General features: G+C 38.4%; 1 protein-coding gene across 3 annotated transcripts in view; it reads right to left on the bottom strand.

Moving 5' to 3' along the window:
• Positions 1–19,641, bottom strand: part of LOC113091961 (protein sidekick-1-like) — a 110,828-nt gene that overhangs the window by 2,713 nt on the left and 88,474 nt on the right. For all 3 annotated transcript variants that reach the window (XM_026257647.1, XM_026257645.1, XM_026257646.1), the window contains 11 exons: positions 18,266–18,336; positions 17,449–17,581; positions 14,220–14,276; positions 13,658–13,759; positions 9,233–9,348; positions 8,243–8,429; positions 6,714–6,851; positions 6,198–6,359; positions 5,823–5,948; positions 3,356–3,520; positions 4–141 (listed from right to left, as the gene is read on the bottom strand). In XM_026257647.1, the coding sequence (XP_026113432.1) occupies positions 4–141; positions 3,356–3,520; positions 5,823–5,948; positions 6,198–6,359; positions 6,714–6,851; positions 8,243–8,429; positions 9,233–9,348; positions 13,658–13,759; positions 14,220–14,276; positions 17,449–17,581; positions 18,266–18,336 (1,395 nt within the window). The remainder of the gene's footprint in view (positions 1–3; positions 142–3,355; positions 3,521–5,822; positions 5,949–6,197; positions 6,360–6,713; positions 6,852–8,242; positions 8,430–9,232; positions 9,349–13,657; positions 13,760–14,219; positions 14,277–17,448; positions 17,582–18,265; positions 18,337–19,641) is intronic.

The following is a 19,641-nucleotide window of genomic DNA, read 5'->3' as shown; positions in this document are numbered from 1 at the left end:
CACCTGTTCCGCAGCTCTTGTACTTCCTGTTCTGTCCGTGCAAGACGAGCCCGAAAACCACCAGCAACAGCAGAATCAGGCCGCACAACGCCAGCACGACCAGAAACCACCACTCCTCATAAAACGGGGTGTCCTGTTGGCCTGTTTATGACAAAAATAATTGGAATATAAAGAAATAAAGAAATGTACATTGTTGACATTTTCACAATTTTTGCATTATGATTTTTTTTTGGCAGAATTTGGGAAGTCAGACTTGAAAGATTTCAATGAAACCATGTAGTGTAGAACACGTGTTATTAAACAGCCTTAAATAATGGTGTAAACAACAGTCTAAAAGGTTTTAAGCTTGTCCACTTTGGACCTCTTCCTGAAGTTGTACTGTATTATTCGACTGTATTGCTTTTGTAGTGTAGACATTCATGTGGTCATGTGGTCATGTGGTTTCAACCGCCACAAAAGACTGCCTACTCACTGTCCACTGACCTGACCTGTCAGTCTAATGGGATGTGTTTTGCAGACACGCACCAAAACCAAGATTTCAACTTTGCTATTTTGGGCCAAAAGCACACCGATTGAAATTGTGGCTACCATTCGTATTCTTTCTATTCCCTTCCTTTCCCACTCGCTTGTAAGCAGTGTAACGGCTTCATTTATTCAATTGTACTTGTGTGCCGCACTTGGTGCTCCAGTCAAAGTGATGTAGAGCTTGACGAAATAAGAGGGGACAAAATCCAAACACAAGTAGTCACAGGAGATGCTTTTAAAACAGTGGTTTTCAAACTTTTTTAAGTGAAGCAACCCACATATATGTTTATGATAGGACAGTGAAGAGCTGACAGGAAGTGAAGTGGGAGAGAGAAGGGGGATGGGATCGGGAAAGGAACTCGAACTGGGATTCGAACTCAGGACACCCATAGCGCAACGGCGCTGTATGTTGGCACGCTGATCACAAGGCTTTTAATAATCACTGAAAAGCAATAAATCTTTTATTTACATCACATCTACACTTTGTTTATTATAATGAGAGAATAAACATGAGTGAACAGACTGAAAAAAAACAGCAGTGCTGAGCGGTAAGTGGATTCTGAGTAACTAAACGGACTGGCGACTTCGTAAAAAAAAAAAAAAATAAATAAAAATCAACAGATATATCTGCATTGGCTGCAATGTTCAATGCTGCAAAAACACATTGTTAATAGAAACCTTTGATGCTGTTCAGAGTGCAAACACAAAGAGACACATACACACTGGAGTCGCTGTATGGCTGCTGCTCAATTTCATTTTAGCGTTTATTTTGTAACTATTTTGTTTTGTTCCTGGTCCAGTTTTAAAAAAAACACACGTTAAGGAAAGGTGTAAACAATAATGCATCTGGGCTGACCTTGTGATCGGATCACTAAAAATGCATCTTAACTCCAGGTGTAAACAGGGTGTTAGAAAAGTAACTGACAATCCTTTATATTACTCAAATTTAATTTAACAGTATTATTGATAGCCCTCAACTTAGGAAGATGCTTTCTTACTTGAAAAAAGCAGCAGTGATCGTCTACCATATTTAGATATGATGCATGTTTATTGGCCCGCGTCCTATCTGCTCATCTCTAGTGCTCTAGAGCAAAGGAGAGCATGGCCTAAATGTGCCAGATCTCTCCAGTCATATGTGATAGCCGCTGATGGACTGCTCTGACAGAAATACTGAGCGGCAGTGACATCAGCTCACAGACAGATTGAAGCATGCCTGTGGTATGAATATTTCAGTCCCATGACATGTGAGATGTTGATAACATACTCTGCTTTTCGTGTACAAACAGACATCTAGTACTTGCACCACACTGCATTAATTACTTGCTGAGGCAACATGGCAGTTTTTCTTGAAAGCACTAGCCTATGGTTAAAGAGAAAGACTGAGCGAGACAAAAGAAGAAAGCTCTATGACAGCTTCATTTTTTTTGTATGTATAACTTTAGAGGGTAACATTGAAATCTTGCTTTCAAATCCACGCTTTGTCACGGACGAGGTCAAGGTTAAAGCCACAATGAAACCTGACTTTGTTGTTTATTATTTGTGATATTATAAACCAACTAAACATGTGACAGTCGCTGTGATGAGACTAAGTAAACATCTCGAAACTGTTTCAGTGATTATTACTCGACTACAATATTCAGAGATACAAAGGTCCTCACTATATTTGTTCAACAAATAAATCGAGTCTCAGGTTCCTTTTAAGGCACTGGCCTCTAGATGACCCCAGTTACATTTATTCAATTTCCTTATATAGCAATGAGACAGAAATTGGAGGTATTGTCTGTGATAAGGGGACAGACTGGTAGTTCAGAGTCCATGTGTTACAAGTTCAGGATGTGGTTGCTCAACCACAGGAAAACAAGGCAATCCCAATGATAAACATTTATAAGAGCAAAAGAGAGCCGCCACATGTCTAACACACAAATGCACTGCAAAACAAATCTATAAAAATCAATATATTCAGTATTTCTGTGTTGTTTTCCAGTACAGACATCTACTGTCAAGACACTATACATTAATAATACCTGAAAAATAAAATGACTTATGATATTAAGTCTTTTTCAAAAAAAAAAAAAAAAAAAAAAAAAAAAAAAAAAAACCTAATGGGGGAAGAAAAAAACAGTTTTCCATTTGAAATAAAGAAACAGTTCATCCAAAAAGGAGAAGAAGAAAAAAAGGCCATCCAAGATGTAGAAGAATTTGTTTCTTCATTTTTAACAGATAATCTTAGTTAGATAGAACGTTTGAGAATTTTGTGTTTAGGAGCTAAATTTCCCCTAAATTTGTTCTGCTGAAGAAACCTACATTTTGGATGACTTAGGTGATACATTTTTGGGTGAACTATTCATATAGTGTTATTTTTTCTTATCCACTTGGTCGATTCCTTTTTTTCGTTTTAAGCATAAACTTACTTTTAGATTTTTTATATCATTTTGCTTATCAAATTAATGTATTGTATACAGTGTGAAAACAAATCAGAGAACTCAATATGGACTCACTCCTCATCTGAGCTACACATATTCATTTTATACACATATACACTAACTAAACGTCTACAATTTGTTAACTTTTGTGTATTTTTATTCATCCTACCAAATTTGAGCAGAAGCATGAGTCGACGTTTATGAAACATGTCTGAAAGCTTCATTAAGACTTGTCAGCCAAGAAAGTGGAGCTTTTTCCAGAAGGACATGGTACAAACAGTTCATGTGGGTGTAAAAGTCACATTAGAGCTAAATAATACTAACAGTGACTGATGCAACACTCTGTCAAAATCTCTTAGATGACTCATCTCACTCAGTACAGGAGGCCATGAAGAGAGTGTAATTACCTGACATGGCAGCAGAGGGCGCACTCGGCTCGCCGTAGCCGAATTCGTTAACGGCCAGCACTCTGAACTGGTAGCTGATACCCTGCCGCAGGCGGTCTAGACTCACTGAGTGAGAGCTGCTGGTGGGAGGCAAGTGCCGCACAAACGTATCCCACATCCCTTCATCTGCGGAGAGCAAGGTCACTTCCAATGAAAATGTCATCATGCACTTGGAAGCACTAAGTTCATTACTGTGTCCCATTTCACTTAGCAAACGCTGACATCAAGACAGCAGCTAGCAGCTGGTTCATTGCCTGACAAGCATTGATGTTCAGTGTGAATGAAAACATGATGACATGGAAAGGGCAGTTATACCAATGCATCCCAGTAACAACAGCAAGCAAATGTTCAGTAGATTATTTCAGACAAGCATTCGGACTCCTAAATTAAAACTCGTCAGGTGCCAAATGTGAGTAGAAATTCGTTTTACTGATAACGTTTCTAGGAATTGCAATATGACGATTTGAACCAAAAAAAAAATAAAAAAAAATACTTAAAATAAATAAATAAATAAAATCTCGCTCTTTAGTAATTTTTAGCTCATCTGGGATGGCTATGTTTTTCTTACATAAGCCGTGTTTCCACCGCAGGAACATTACCCAGGAACTAGGGACTTTGGGCTGGTACTCTGTGTGTTTCCATCGCAGGAACCAGGAACTAAATAAAGTTCCGGGTAAAAAAATGCACCTCAGAAAGTCCCTGCTGGCGAGGTGGTACTTTTTCAAAGTTCCAGAACGTTTGGGGGCGGGACTTGCTGAACTTGCTAAACATGCTGATTGGTTGAGTTCACGCAGCATTGTGATTTCAACCACCATTTATTTGGATCATTTTCAAAATATAACTGTTTTGTGTCATGAAATGTAATTTTAAAAGTATTTCAGGTGAGAATGTAGTTGTTTAAAACTTAAATTAGTGGTTTATTTATAAAGACGACGCCTATTTAAAAATGTGTTTTGTCGATCTCGGAGATGTGAGCTCCACGCGATCAGCGGGAGCTCAGTGCTTATGTATCCGCAGAGAGCAGCCTTACCTCGGCTAGACCTTCTGACATTCACCGCTGACCCTGATGTCTCTTTAGTGGTTAAAAAAATATAATTCGTTTTGGGTGAATCTAACAGGTAATCTTTGGTTAGTGTTCAATTTATCTATATGTTAAAATGAAAATAAAAAGAGGCAATTAGTGTTCCTTTAGCTCAAGTGGTAGAGCACTGCGTTAGCAAGCACAAGGTTGGGGGTTTGAATCCCAGGGAACTTATGTTAGGAAAATATTGTTAGCTTGAATGAACTGTAAGTCACTTTGGATAAAAGCGTCTGCTAAATGCATACATTTAATTTAATATAATATTTTGTTTCATTGTAATGGCTGTATATTTACACATTTCCCTGAACTAAGTACATTTCTGCTGCGATTATTACGTTCAAATGAAAACGAAAGGAGGCAGTGGTATTTTCGTTTTATTGTAAATATACAGAGAGGAAAATTGCAGTAGCCAAGTCGAGCTGACTGATGTTATCAAGTATACTGCTGTTTGCAGAATTACCGGATTTGCATAGTCACAGACATCACACTCCCGAAAGTGTACAAAGTCTGAACTACCGAGGATGCAAGTCCAAAATGTGCGTACTTTGTATTGAGAAACACGCGCAGACCTACATCACAGGCTATTTGCCTAATCTTCCCGGTACTTTAGACCGCAGTGGAAACACAGAAAGCAACAGGTCTGGGGGAATACAGTTCCTGGGGAAAAAAAGTTCCTGGTACAATTGTTCTGGGTAATTTCGGTGGAAACGTGGCAATAAACCACCAAAATGGAAATACATGATATTGAAAATGATGCAGTGAATGATACAATGACCTGCATTGAAAAAATATGCAAAAATAAAATAAAATAAAATAAAAAATAAATACATGTAAAATAATAATAAAAGAAAAAAAAGAAAAACATGTTTGTTATAGCAACAACAATATTTGTATAAAAAAAGCAAAATAAAGATGGCTGGTAAAAAATTGTCGGTAGATCTGTGGTAAAAAGATCGCAAAAGACATTTCTCCACATGATCCCAGGTGAAATCTAAATGTAATGATGCTACGTGAAAATAATTACTACATACAGTAAATTATAAAACTATGAACAAAATGTAAAACTGCATTTTAGAAGTATTTAGTTTTTTAAAGTTTAAATTTCTCATCTAAAATTGAGATTTTATTTAAATATCAGATCACTGAGAGTTTAGAGGTTTTCGAGGTTTCAACTTGGTTGGTTGTTGACAAAGTGCAAAGAACTTTGGCACTTCTTAGATTTTGCTTAAATGTTTAATTGCTGCTTTAAATTTAAGGTTTCGATTTTGAAATGAAATATTTGAAATGTTTATAGTGAATTTTCACTGAAATAGTGAATATATTATTAGCAGGTTTTGAGTGATGTACCTGATGGCCGTGCTTCGATCACATAGCCCGTCACATGTCCTGCTCCTGTATCTCCTGGTGTCCAGTGGATGTTGAGCATGGATCCTGTCTTTGTGATCGACATTTCTACAGGAGATCCAGGAGACCCTAAACAGAGAGGAGAGCGTGCAGTGAACTGGGAAGAACAGGCGAGCGATCCGACCCTTGTGAGTGAAGGCCTAAAGCTAAACCAAACACCTACAACACTGTGAGATATTGATCCATGCAGGTGTTTTTTCACAGCCTGGATTTCTGACACCTCTCGCCGAGGAGTGGGGAATGTAAGCTGTGCTCAGCGACCCTGAGAGGTTTGCTGATCTGTTTTTGTTGGTGTGTTTGTTTGGATGTGCAGCTCACCTTTGACAGGACCCGCTGTGATGTTGGCCTCTGCCTCAGGCCCGTAGGCGATAGTCTTGGCCTGCACGCGGAAGCAATAGGTCACACCCTTGGTCAGGTCACGCACCTTCAGCCAGCGCTGCCAGCTGCCACGGATATCCACCGTTACCACTTTAGTCACACCTAATGTGCACACACACACACACACACAAGACTGCACAATTACACACTACCACACAAGAGCCGACTCCTCTTATTCACAAAGACATTACAATGCAGCAGCATCTTCCTACCTAGGAACAGCGAGTCAAAATCAATTACTCCAGTTATGTGCGATAAACTATGTTGACATTAAGAAATATTATTAAAGACAGCCAGTTTCTGCTTCTGGCTTTGAGAAAACTCAACACAGAGCTATGGAAACAATAACAAGAAAATGAGTTTTCTATTAACAACGCATCACATCATCACCAAACATCAAAACACTACTAGCGAAGTTAAAAAAGCCACTGTCTGATTCAGTGGAGACATGCAGACCTTGAATAGGGGCGCTGGGCTCATATACCACCCTGTAGCCTTCCACCACACCGTTGGGGGACAGCGGGAAACCCCAGGACACGTTCAGAGTGCTGCTGGTCACCTCGGAGAAACTGATGAAGCTGGGAGCGCTGGGGGCTGCGAGAATCGTGTCGTTTGATCAATGCAACAAATACAGATTACGTTAAAGCAATACACCATTAACCCGGGGTTTTTACCATGATTACACAGTGTTCTGATGCATAATGTAACCACATGAAGATCTTGACCACATTATGGGTTCGTATTATAAATCAAATTATTTAATTTGTTTCAAAGAGCCATATTGCATTCAAAAGAAGCAGAAAAAAAACAAAAGATACTGACTGAGCACATAAATATGAAAAGCAGTAAGATAAAATGAACAAACTAAAATGACTTTTAATATCTATGGAAAGCACACTTTCTCACTTGATGGATCATGGAATTATTGAAAAATATTTAAAGGAAAGAGGTTTATTTGTTGTACGAAACGGGAATATGTGACTAATAATGTTGTTGTTTTGTTCATAACTTAAAAGATGCTTCCTTCCATTTAACTTATCACAATAATTGCTGCTCAGTTTCAGAAAATTTCATGAATTTGTTTAAATAATGAGAGCTTTAATAATTAAGTTGTCAAAAAGGATGTTGCAGCAAATAATCTTTATTTGAATAAGTTAGAAGTTGCTGTGAATGTTTATTAAATACTATACATTTTAGTGTTAATCAACTGAAAGCTTTTAGGTAAAGTTTTTAGTTTAACTATAGGGTGTTTACAGTTGCTACGCATCATAACAACTTACAAAAAGCATATTAATATAAAATTGAATGGGTATGTGTCACAGGAGTGACATATATTGCCTATTTTCCAACAGCTTTGAATGTGGCACATCCAATCCAATTTCAGAGTCTGACGTAATATGTTAAATAAAAACAAATCTATAAAAGTGACTATATCCCACTCTCTCAGTGATTTTACAGTGCTAGCTATGCAAATCTGTTCTTTTACACAAATGCAGCTCCTTGCTTTAGGAAATGTCAAAGAGAGGTAGAGGTGGTGAGTTTCCTCTGTTTGAACAAATGAGGTCACATCGAGACCATTTGAATAATTTTCAAATGTTTTTTTTTTAGGTGACTTGTGGGTAACGAGCCCCTCCCTGTCATTTCAGTGAGGTGGAGCCTGAAGTCAAATCATTCCCTGCTTGTGCGTAATTCATTACGACAACATTTATAGAGTGAATGATTTAATGCAGAACACATGAATTGCTAATGTGAATGATGCAACGGTGATATAACGCAGCATTCTCCAAAATATGATCAGGTGTCGACCTGGTTTTCATGCATGGAGCAGAACACAATATGGAAGTGGACGTGTTGCCCTTGGCACACTTTCTGTGCTCCGATTTATAGTTTGCCTTAAAAGGTGTAACGGTTTGTGCTCAGGTCAGAGCATTCACAATGTGAATGGGAGTTTAATGGCCGTTAGGATGATTTGTGCAGATGCTCACCTGCCTGAAGAGTGCGCCCTCTCCTGGGCTCGCTGAAGGGACCGTCTCCAGCAGCATTGAAGGCGGACAGCTTGACCATATAGTATGTGTAGCTGGTCAGGTTCTTCAGTCTCATGCTGGTTTCAGGCCGGAAGAGAATCTTAACTCTCTCCGTTTCATTCTGATTGTCCATCTCCCAGTAAAGAATCTACAGGCAACAAATAGACTGAATAAGACAAATTGACCTGCTCTGCTAAATGCTTGGCTAATAAAATTTAAAGGAAACATCCTGCTGCTGTTAGAGAGAGAGAAAGATGTTCTGTAGCAGATCTTGGCAGGTGGTGCTGGGGAGGTGGTGGGATATGATGAGAACACGCATAGCACACAGGCCGAGCATTCATTGAGTACGTCCGGTTTATACTGGTAAATTGTAATGAGTACATGAATCTGATTGGCTGGGAACATTGAACTGAATGGACCAATTAGAATGTTACTGTCGATGTTACTATATTGTATATTTTAACACATCTGGAATGCTGTATTGGCATTCATTACAAGCATTTAGCACAATAGTCTGTTTTATAATCTAATTTATTCAATCCACTATAGTTATATTACACTAGTGAAATGTACAGAGAGCTTACAGTCTCTTCACTGATCATTAGAACTGAAGTATTCAACGAAACAACAGGGATCTCTGCGTTAACATGAATCTGCCATATCACCGCCAGGACATTTTTATATATCAATTTCATGCATATTTCAGCAGATATTCACTTAACCCTCACCCAAATGGGCAGTTCTCTAAAACATACTGTCTGGCGCCATTATCTAACTCAGTAAAATCTGTGGAGAATATAAGAGAGAAAAAAAAAGACAAAAGAAACAGATTGTAGATATTCTTCCACCCTAGAGAGCTTGAAATGACAGAGGTAGAGGGGAGGAGAAAAAGAGGACGGATAATAAGAGTGTGAGAGAGACTGGACGAGGTGGGTGGTTCGGGGGTGTCACCTTATATCCCTGAATGATGCCATTTTGGGTCTCGGCAGGGGGCGGCTCCCACTGCACCTCCAGCTGTGTGGATGACAAAGTGTTGATCTGGATGTTCTGAGGAGCCACGGAGGGAGCTACGAAAGAGCAGAGGAGATACTGTAAATACATCACCACACTCAATACCTCCAGCTAACTACTACAAAAAACATCAACTGTGCCCCGAAAAATGAGTTTCACTCATGCTGCTTCGGTGCTGGTGCCCAATCTGAAACCATTTTTAAACCTGACATTCTCACCTCTGACGAACACAGAAGAAGATATTTTGAATAATGTTGGCAACCAAAGAGTTGACAGTTTTCCATACTATGGAAGTCAATGGCTACCGTCAATTCTTTGGTTACCAACGTTATTCAAAATATCTTCTCTTGTGTTCAACAGAAGAAAAATAAAAATACAGATTTGGAGCGAGTTAAGGGTGAGTAAATGATGACAGAATTGTCATTTTTGAATGAACTACAGTATCCAAAAAAGTCAGTGTACACGCAAAGTGGAAACATCCGTTCCTGATCAAGAGCTGGTGCCAGTGGAAAAGTAATATCAGATGAACACAGACTCCAGCGTGGCTGCCGCCCTCTGTTGTGTCTCAGTTAAATGTCATTCATTAAAGGGGCAACGAATACATAATCCCCATCCGTCATAAATCACAGCAGCAGATGCAGCTAACCCAGACACAGCAATCATCAAAAAAGAAAGAGCGAATTTAATAAGACCAAACCTGAAAGCAGAGCTAGCATGACAGCTCGTCTATTTTAGGGGCTTGAAAGTCGAGTTTACGTGTAGTGAAGCGGGCTGAATCATTTATGAGCGGGAATGAATTACAGCTGTGGACAGTGGGGTTCAAAAGAGACTCGACTGAATGAGCTGTTAAAATAAAGCACAGACAAGCTCAGTTCCAACATCTAAGTGAGCTGTCTTGCTGTCTACACAGGAAGCATCCTAACCCAAACCCAACATTTCAAGTAAGATCTACATATTGATGTCAACTCCATATGTCACAGCACTGTCAATGGACCAGCTAAAAAAGCTTTGACACCAGTGTAAACCACATTTAAAGAGGAAATATTTCAAAATAAGCCATTTTTGCAACATATCAAAGTTTTAACCAGCAGTAAAAAACAGAAAAAATCAAAACGTGGCAACGGTTTAAAAGCAACCCAGTTCCGTGGAAAAAAAAAGCAGACTTGGCAACCCTGAGCAAGGCCGTTGGGATAGCAGAAGCTTTGAGGGCAAAGCACCCTTCACGCCCGCTCTCCGCCTCTCTTTCCCAGCCTACATCTCTCTGATCCCTCTCAGAGTATCTGCAGATGTTGCCAACCTGACGTTAATCAGAGGGAAATTCATTTGTTTGTTTGGCTGTCCCCCCTCCTGCTGCTGGGAGTAATCTCCACGCCTGGCCCCTTCTAATGATACTGTTAATAACCTGATGTTGATAACCCCGCCTGCTCTGCCAGCTGCTTGAGTTCTTTATGACAGATTCATATTTTCTGCTTCATTAAACCTCTTATGAGAGGAGGCCAAAAATGCTGCAAAGTGGTGAAACAGGTAAAAAATAAAACGTGCACGCACACCCTATCCTGCCAAAACTCTCACCGCGGCTGCTTTTATTAATACTGTGGCACTACTTCAGAAACGCTACTTAGAATTCCATAAATAATCCTGCCAATGATTGGGCGAAATGCAAAACTGTGCAGCCTTGACAACATCCTGTCCGTGCAGCGTCAGCCTGTTAGCACGGCTGGAGTGGAATTAAACAGCAAAAACGACAGTTCGCATTTGTAGCAATTTGCCTGCGCTCGATACTTTTAAGCATATGTTTGAAATGCGGACGTAATGCATCTATTTGCTAGCAGTGGGAGGATTGTTTTTCCCACTAAAGGCCTTTTCATTGATCATATGAGATGCCCCGCGTGAATATAGATTTGTCTCGGCCTGTGTAAGTGGTAAAAATCCTTTCTTTTGGGGCGTACCCAATAAAACAGCACAACAATTATCAGTTTTCCGTGGAATAGCTGGAATGTCATATCCGGGCTTCCTCTTTTGGCAGCTCATTAGACGAAGCGCTCGGCTCTTCAGCCAGGCAGCTGGATATTATTCAGCTCAATAAATATACCGAAAAAATATGACTGTTTTTAGTAACAAAACAACTTGAACTCAAATTGAAAAGCACTTTACAATTCGGCAGTACAAGCTATCTGGCAGGAGCCTGATTGTAAGGTAGGGAAGAACAGGGAGCTTGAAACAGCAAACCCACACTTCAGACAACTTTTTATATCTCCAAGCACTCCAGATCCATGTGGTCCTCTTAGCACCTCATCCTCAAGTCCTCTTTAAAAGAAGCAAACTCACATCGGACCAAAAAATTGGAAGACTGAAAAACATTTTTTTTTTTTTTGATGCATTCACATCAAGTAGTCCCAAATCTCTTTTTAATTTCACTTTCCCATTATACAATCTGATATGGAAATGTTAAATACATTCAAATCTACTGTATCATAACTGTATCATAATCATATCACACATCTATATATTTGTAGTTGTTGTTATTTAAAACAAAAACAATCATGGATTAGAACAATTACTATTATGATACATTTCATATTATAGGGGTGAATAATAATAATAATGATAATAATAATAAACCTCAGTATTGGAAATGATTGAAAATGATTAATTAGTTTACATGTATGTTTTAAAACTGATGTGTTGTTTACAGTGTATAATATATCTCATTCTTTCATTTGCATAACAAAATAATTAGAAGCAGCACTTTGTATGGTTATCGGTAATAGCCATATTTTTTAGTTCATATTTAGATTCACACAAAAGTGAAAATAAGGTAAATGTAGCACTTTGTGTCCACAATTCAATTTGAATTTGAGTTTATATGAAAGTGGTTTAACTTATCCAAAAACACATCCTAAAGTCTAGCAATGGATTCAAACCCAGTCCATCAGGTGGGTTTGTGTTTCTGTCACATTAGGCAGAAGCCCACCATGGCTCTGGCCTCTGTCCTCAAGTTCCCTCTTCATGCCACTCCACTAAGGGAACACAATTCATATCTGTCAACTCATGTCATGCCTTATTCCCTGAAGGACTGGAGACAGAGCACATGCTGTCCTGTTCCTGGAGAGCATTACGGCGCAGGCCTCCATCTCATCGACAGTGGTCATCACCACATCTGTCAGGGTGGAGCGGCAGAGATGTTTTACTGTGACTTTGCTCTCTCATTAAACTGGTTCTCCGGTGGGATGATGCCAGAAAAGCACGCTGGTCTGGGTTTGACAAAAGTCTACTCAGCCGTCCCCAATAACCATTGAATTATGTTCTTAAACTGTCAGGTTTAGAAAATACAAGATACCTTATAATCCCCTTCACATCAGGTCTCAACAATAAGGATGGCCTGGATGAAGTGTGGGGCCTGTTGGAACTGGATATTTACCATTTTTCATCAAAAGTGTCTTTATGAATTTATAACAGTTATGGAATCACATAGCCTTATAGTTTACAGATAATATTAACTAAGATAATAACTAAACTAAAACAAAATAGCAACTGTTGGACTATATACAGCACATTGTTTTAAGGTAATATTGCCAAAATAAATAATAAATAAATAAAAATAAATAAATAAAATAGCAACAGCTATTGTGATCAAAGGGATATTATTATGATTATCAATATTAATCAAACATGTTTTTGCTTCAAAACTTTTGATGAAGAAACAGCTGGGTATTTCTTAACAACAATTTGTCATGCCAAGTGCATAGCAAACGCAATATCAAATATACATTTTTCATCAAAAGAATTTATAGTGTGGTTGTCAAACAATTAATCACGATTAATCGCATCCAAAATAAATGTTTTTGTTTACATAATAAATGTGCGTGCGTGTAATATCAATTCTATTAATATAAATATATACATGTAATTATTTTCAAAATATACTGTATGTATGTATGTATATATATATATATATATATATATATATATATATATATATATAAAGGTACATACACACACATATATTATGTAAACAAAAACTTTTATTTTGGATGCGATTAATTGTGATTAATCATTTGACAGCACTAACTTATAGCAATTATGGAATTACATTGCCTTATAGTTTTCAGATGATATTAACTAAAATAAACTTAGATAAAACAAAATAGCAACTGTTGGACTATATATAGTACACTTTATAGTTTCAAGGTAATCTTGGCAAAAAAAAAAATGAAAAAAATTCAATCAATAAATAAAATAAAACATAGCAACAGCTATTCTGGGAATATATATATTTGCAAACAAAATATTTATTTTGATAAATTAAGAATTAAAAAATTATTTATTAAAAAAAATTATATCTATTTGTACACAATCGCTTACCTGCTTCTCCAACAAATACCTCTACCGGAGAACTTGGAGGGCTTTCGCCAATGACGTTGTAGGCAGTCATCACAATTTCATAGCGTCTGTATTTCTGCAGCTCTGATGGGAATTCAAAATTACAAACAGAAGATCCATAAGGGTGCTTGAAAGGCACATCTTGGCTTTGACACAGCAGATAAGAAGAATGGGAACACATCTGGGTAGAAACATCTCTGAGATAACCACCTACTGTTCCATATCAGTGTGGATACAGAACAGATTGGGTGTGATCTCGGAGGCATTACTCTTTCCAAACTCTTTGAACAGTATTGATGAGATGGTATGGGGGAGACTGAGAGCACATGCAAGTCTCAGGTCTGAGGTGGTGTGCAATGGGATTCACTTTGAGAATATCTCGGGGCCAGAATGTTCCTGGTCAGAGTAGATGGATTAGAGGAAGAACCTTGTTCTCTGAACAGGAAGAGTATTAGGGATTACACACTTTGCCAAAGGGACTTTGAATATTTTGGACTTCAAAGCAGAATGACGTAAATGAGAAAGATGGCTAAATGAAACTTACGTGTTAGCTCGAATTCGGTTAATGAAGGATTGCTGACAGTCTTCACAGTGCTTTTGGCTGTGGAGGGAGAAAGAGCAAATGATGAGGAATACATTACTGAAGAAGCAGCACAAATCAAAGGGATATTTCATCATGGCAGTAAATCTTTGCTTTTCAAAGTTGCTCATCACACACTTCACCAAGAGATTGATGAAATTCCACAATGCTCATCTAGCGCTCCAATCAAAACCCGCAAGAAACCAAAGCCAGTCAGTGATTAATGATTCAACGTTCAATATACAGTACTAAATCACAAGCTAGGGAGCATTAGGGACTTAATAAGATTTCTTTTTGAACACATACTGATCCACATCACTTGGGCAAAATTAAAGAAAAATCTGGTCATTCCTCTTATACAGTCTCTTTTGAGTGCTGTAACTTTAACAAATATGCCTTTGTAGCTTTAAAAAAGGGCTTCTATATGATCTTACTTTAGACTTTATGAAGTATCTTCTCATCAAACACAGACACTTAAACTTTTTATAACTAAACTAATAATTGAATAACAGACAAACAGGTGCCTAAATAGTTAAAAATAAAGAGATCACTTAGTGACGGAGAATTAACTTAGATGCTGTAAACTTTTTTTATAATTATAATTTTATATTAATGTCATTAAAACAAGGAATGTTGTAAAGTAAGAAACAAGAAATATCACACAATATTACTTATATCATCAAATACTTGCTCATGGTTGTGCTATTGTTTTTCCCACCAAACATGTTATAATTAGTATAGCTTTTCATAGATAAAAGGGATTCAAACATGTTTTGCTTTCAATATTTTGAGTATTTCTTAATAAACTGACACTTTTTTCATGCCAGAAGTGCATAGCAATCACAACATTGAGTGTATTTTATAGTGATACTTTCCTTAAAGGGATACTCCACCCCAAAATAAAGTTTTTTGTCATTAATCTCTTACCCCCATGTCATTCCAAACCCATAAAAGCATAGTTCATCTTCTGAACACAATTTAAGATGTTTTGGACAAAAACAGGGAGGCTTGTGACCGTCCCATTAACTGCCAAGTAACTTACACTGTCAAGGTTCAAAAAAGTATGAAAGACATCGTCAGAATAGTCCATCTGCCATCAGTGGTTGAACCGTATTATTATGAAGTGATGAGAATACTTTTTGTACATTATTTTTGTTTTATTTTCGCGTGTCAAAAGTATTCTAGTTGCTTCATAACATTAAGCTTGAACAAATGATGGCAGATGCTTTTCATACTTTCTGGACCTTGACAGAGTAAGTTACTTGGCAGTTAATCGGACAGTCACAAGCCTCCCGGTTTTCATCTAAAATATCTTAAATTGTGTTCCAAAGATGAGAACAAAGCTTTTATAGGTTGGACGACATGGGGGGAAAATGATTGATTACAAATGTTTAATTTTGGGGTGGAGTATCCCTTTAAGTGTACTTTATAGTGATAATGTTGTAAAAACCTGATACAATATCTATTTTAAATCTATTTAAAAATTTGCATTTAATTTAGCATATCAATAACCAGACGGAAGAAGAAATGCTCAACAAGAATGACTCCGCTTTGTTTCATGTCACATGATCCAGAAGATTTTGTACTAAATCTTTGTATCTGTCCGACAGCACACTGCAAACAACAATTATAGAAACATACAAACAAATCAGCACAATAAAGTAACATAAACTGACTTGGCTTTAGCAGAATGCTCTAGAAAGTGACAGAGACCTTGTTAGCTTCTGGAGTAGCTGCTAACTTTTCAATGTAAGCTGTTAAGCCTGAACAAATAGAGCATAGCTCCGGTAATTTCCTCTTGGCATTTAGGGTGATTTCAGCAGGGAGGCACATTCGGCACTTAACAGACCTCAGATTTGAACATGTAAGACGAGTGGAGAGCAGAGGAGAGATATTGCACTCCTGCCCTGACCGGTGCAGAACACAGGGAAAGGAATTAAATATGCCTCCGTGCTCGGCTGCTCCGAGCTTGTGCATTTAAATGCTGTCAACACTGCTGAGTCCAATTTGTCAAAGGAGATTTAGCAGCCGGATCCGGGTTGCGGAAAAAGAGCCCGTTGGGGTGCTCAGTGCCGAACACTTGAGCTCAAACTCATGATTCCGCACCTTACACAGCCTGAGCGCGTAATGAGTTCACCTACGCTTAGCCATCCGTCGGAAAATTATTCTCTAACTGCAGGCAGGACGAGCATCCTAACGCTTTGATAGCGCTCAAACTCAACTGATTTGCGCAGTGTTCAGTGTATTAATGTGTATTAGTGCTGTAAAATGATTAATCGTGATTAATCACATCTAAAATAACAGTTTTCGCTTGCAGAATGTATGTGTATGTATCTAAATATACATAATAAATATACCCAGTACATACACTATGCAAGCGAAAACTGTTATTTTGGATGCAATTAATCGCGATTAAAGGGACACTCCACCCCAAAATGGAAATGTTGTCATTAATCACTTGTCCCAATGTTGTTCCAAACCCATAAAAGCTTTGTTCGTCTTTGGAATACAATTTAAGATATTAAACTGGGAGGCATGAGACTGTCCCATAGACTGCCAAGTAAGTTACACTGTCAAGGTCACACTTGTGATGCGGCTGACACAGAAGAGCGTGGGCAGTTTGAGTGACGTGGAGAGACACAGAGGAGACTGTTGACAATAGTTATTTTTGTTTTATTCGCGTACAAAAAGTATTCTTATCACATCATAACGTTACGGTTGAACCACTGATGGCAGATGGACTATTCTGACGATGTCTTTCTTCCTTTTCTGGACCTTGACAGAGTAAGTTACTTGGCAGTCAATGGGGCAGTCACAAGCCTCCCGCTTTTCATCTAAAATATCTTAAATTGTTGTTCTGAAGATGAACAAAGGGTTTGGAACAAGATAGGGGGAAGTGATTAATGACAACATTTTCATTTTGGAGTGGAGTATCCCTTTAATCGTTTGACAGCACTAATGTGAATTTCGTCATTTCGTGTCAAAACTTGCCTTACTTTAGTGTAGTTGTGAAATACAATTTTCATCTTTGCACAAAAGTGCACATCAAAAAGGCTGAGGTAAAAATTGTTAAGGAATTCCTTTTTTCAATAAGTGGAATGGGTTAAAGTGTTCAAAGAAGCACTCAAGCTATAAATCACGCCTGCGTGCAGACGTTACTGGTTCAAGAGGAGAGCCTCCTCCCGCTAGTTACCTGTCAGTTCGGTGCGCAGCAAGGAGCTGTTGACGGCCCTCTTTGACTCCTGCGGTGCGCTGTCATACTGCAGCTCACGGTAGTAGAGCCGATAGCCCACCAGAACCCCATTCACACTCTCCTCCTTGGGCGTCTGCAAAGGGACAGATTAAATTAAAGGTCACATTCCGCTAGCTGTTCTCACGGTCCTTATTAAAGCACACCCTGATAAAAAGCCGTCCCGGCCGTAACTGACAGACAGCACTGACTGATCTCCCATCGTGTCTCCGTGTGCGATGCACGCTGTCAAACGGATCAGATAAATAAAAGATGAGGATTTAATTTCTGAGCCATTCAGTCAGTGGGTAATTAACAAAGCTCAGAGCAGAGCGTAATCAACTCGGCCTACGGTTCTGGTGATAAAACAGACAGTAGTGAGAAGATCCGGGACTCAGAGGTCAGTGAATAAAGGTTCCAGCTACTAATTAATATCCCTTCAGATTGCAGGATCGCTGTCGTGCGTGGGTATTAATTATCCTGGGCTTGGCGAAGCCCTTTGCGAGCTCTGTAAATGTGTCAATACCAAATGTCATTAATTTATGCAAACCTGCACGAGGAATACTAAGCGATGCATGCCAGGCTGCTCAAAGTGAGGCGAGGCTACCTATTGACAAAAGTCAGATCATTAAACAGAACAGGACTGTAATTTCACTAGTGATAGCCTGTAACATGCCGCTACTCTTCTCACAGGCTGGAGCCGGTTTGTTATCTGGCTATCAGATAAACGTAATGGGGGTCAGGAGTTCACTCGACCCGGGGTGGGCCGGCATTAGCGTACCTGCCACTGCACCAGCACCGATGTTGTCGTGGAGGGTTTCACGGCTTGAATTGTGGGCGATTCATCAGGAACTGCAGATGCACAGAAAACAACATTTGATAATAAGTTCACATAAACAACAAGAAATCCCATTAGGCAAGTTCTTAGTTCAGTAAATACAGTCATTTTTTTTTTACTTGCCATTATGTTGTTCTAAACCTGTTTGACTGTATTTCTTCTGTGGAACACAAAAGAATGATTTTTTGAAGGCTGGCCTTTTCAGTATATATATATAAAGTGCTGTTTTAGATTTTTTATCTAAATTTAGCATTTTTATCAGGTTCCTATGTTTAGGTTCAGTAATTTTACTCTAACGGCAATGTATACCGATCTTTTTCTATGCAATTAAAGGGAAATACATGAACTGGTGTTTCAAGGACTGGTGGGTCCAAGCTCAAAAATGAGCAGTATAAAAGTACTTTAAAAGTATTTGACCATATGATATCATATGTTATCGTATGATATGATCATATTACATATTCTGTTGTAAGATTTCGTTCTGCGAGAAACAAACAAACAAACAAAAACATTTCACACAACTCTGGTTACACCTGCATTGCGGCGCCAAACTTGTACAGTTTGAAAAGATTAAATGTTTGAATGTTACAGCTAGACGCTTAGCAACAGACACCAAATCATGTGCCTCACATTCATGTGCTTTGGACAGTCACAGTTGTATAAACAATCATCTCAATTTGAGGAGAAAAATGTCAAATGGTGGCAGAAAATGTATAAAACGGAGTGAAGAAGATACCGTTTAATTTGGACTTTTATAGTCAGAAAAGTCCATTGAGGAAAATGTCAGTTTGGCAATATATATATAGTGACACCACAAATAAATGTTAATCCAGGGTTTAGAAACATGTCAGAATATGAATACCCAGGTTTAACCCTGGGTAAATAATGAGCAGTGTGAAATGTGAAGCAAGATAACCCAGGATTCTGTTTAGAATAGGATTAAGATGACCTAGGATTAACTATTGCAAGTGTGAAAAGCCCTATTGTCATAAATACAAATGTCTTCTCTTACTAGCGAGCTTTGAGTCATTTGACCAGGGGTTTACAAACTTTTGATGCCCTAGATCCCCATTTATGATGGTCCCATTGCAAGAGACCAAAGGCATTTATGAATTCATTTGTAACCCACTAGTGGTCCACTGAGCCCAAGAAAAACCCAAGAAAGTCACACAAGTTTAGAATAGCATAAGGGTAAGTTAATAATGACAGAATTAAATCAGCTTCAAGACTTCAGCTTGCAAGTAAATGGTGCAGATCAGACTGTAGCTCCTCTATGACTTTTATTTGAATCAATAGCGCATCAACCAAAGCCAGTAGAT

Source organism: Carassius auratus, unplaced genomic scaffold (genome assembly GCF_003368295.1).
Source record: "Carassius auratus strain Wakin unplaced genomic scaffold, ASM336829v1 scaf_tig00214411, whole genome shotgun sequence".
Taxonomy (NCBI): Eukaryota; Metazoa; Chordata; class Actinopteri; order Cypriniformes; family Cyprinidae; genus Carassius; species Carassius auratus.
This window is presented reverse-complemented; position numbering and strand designations above follow the sequence as displayed.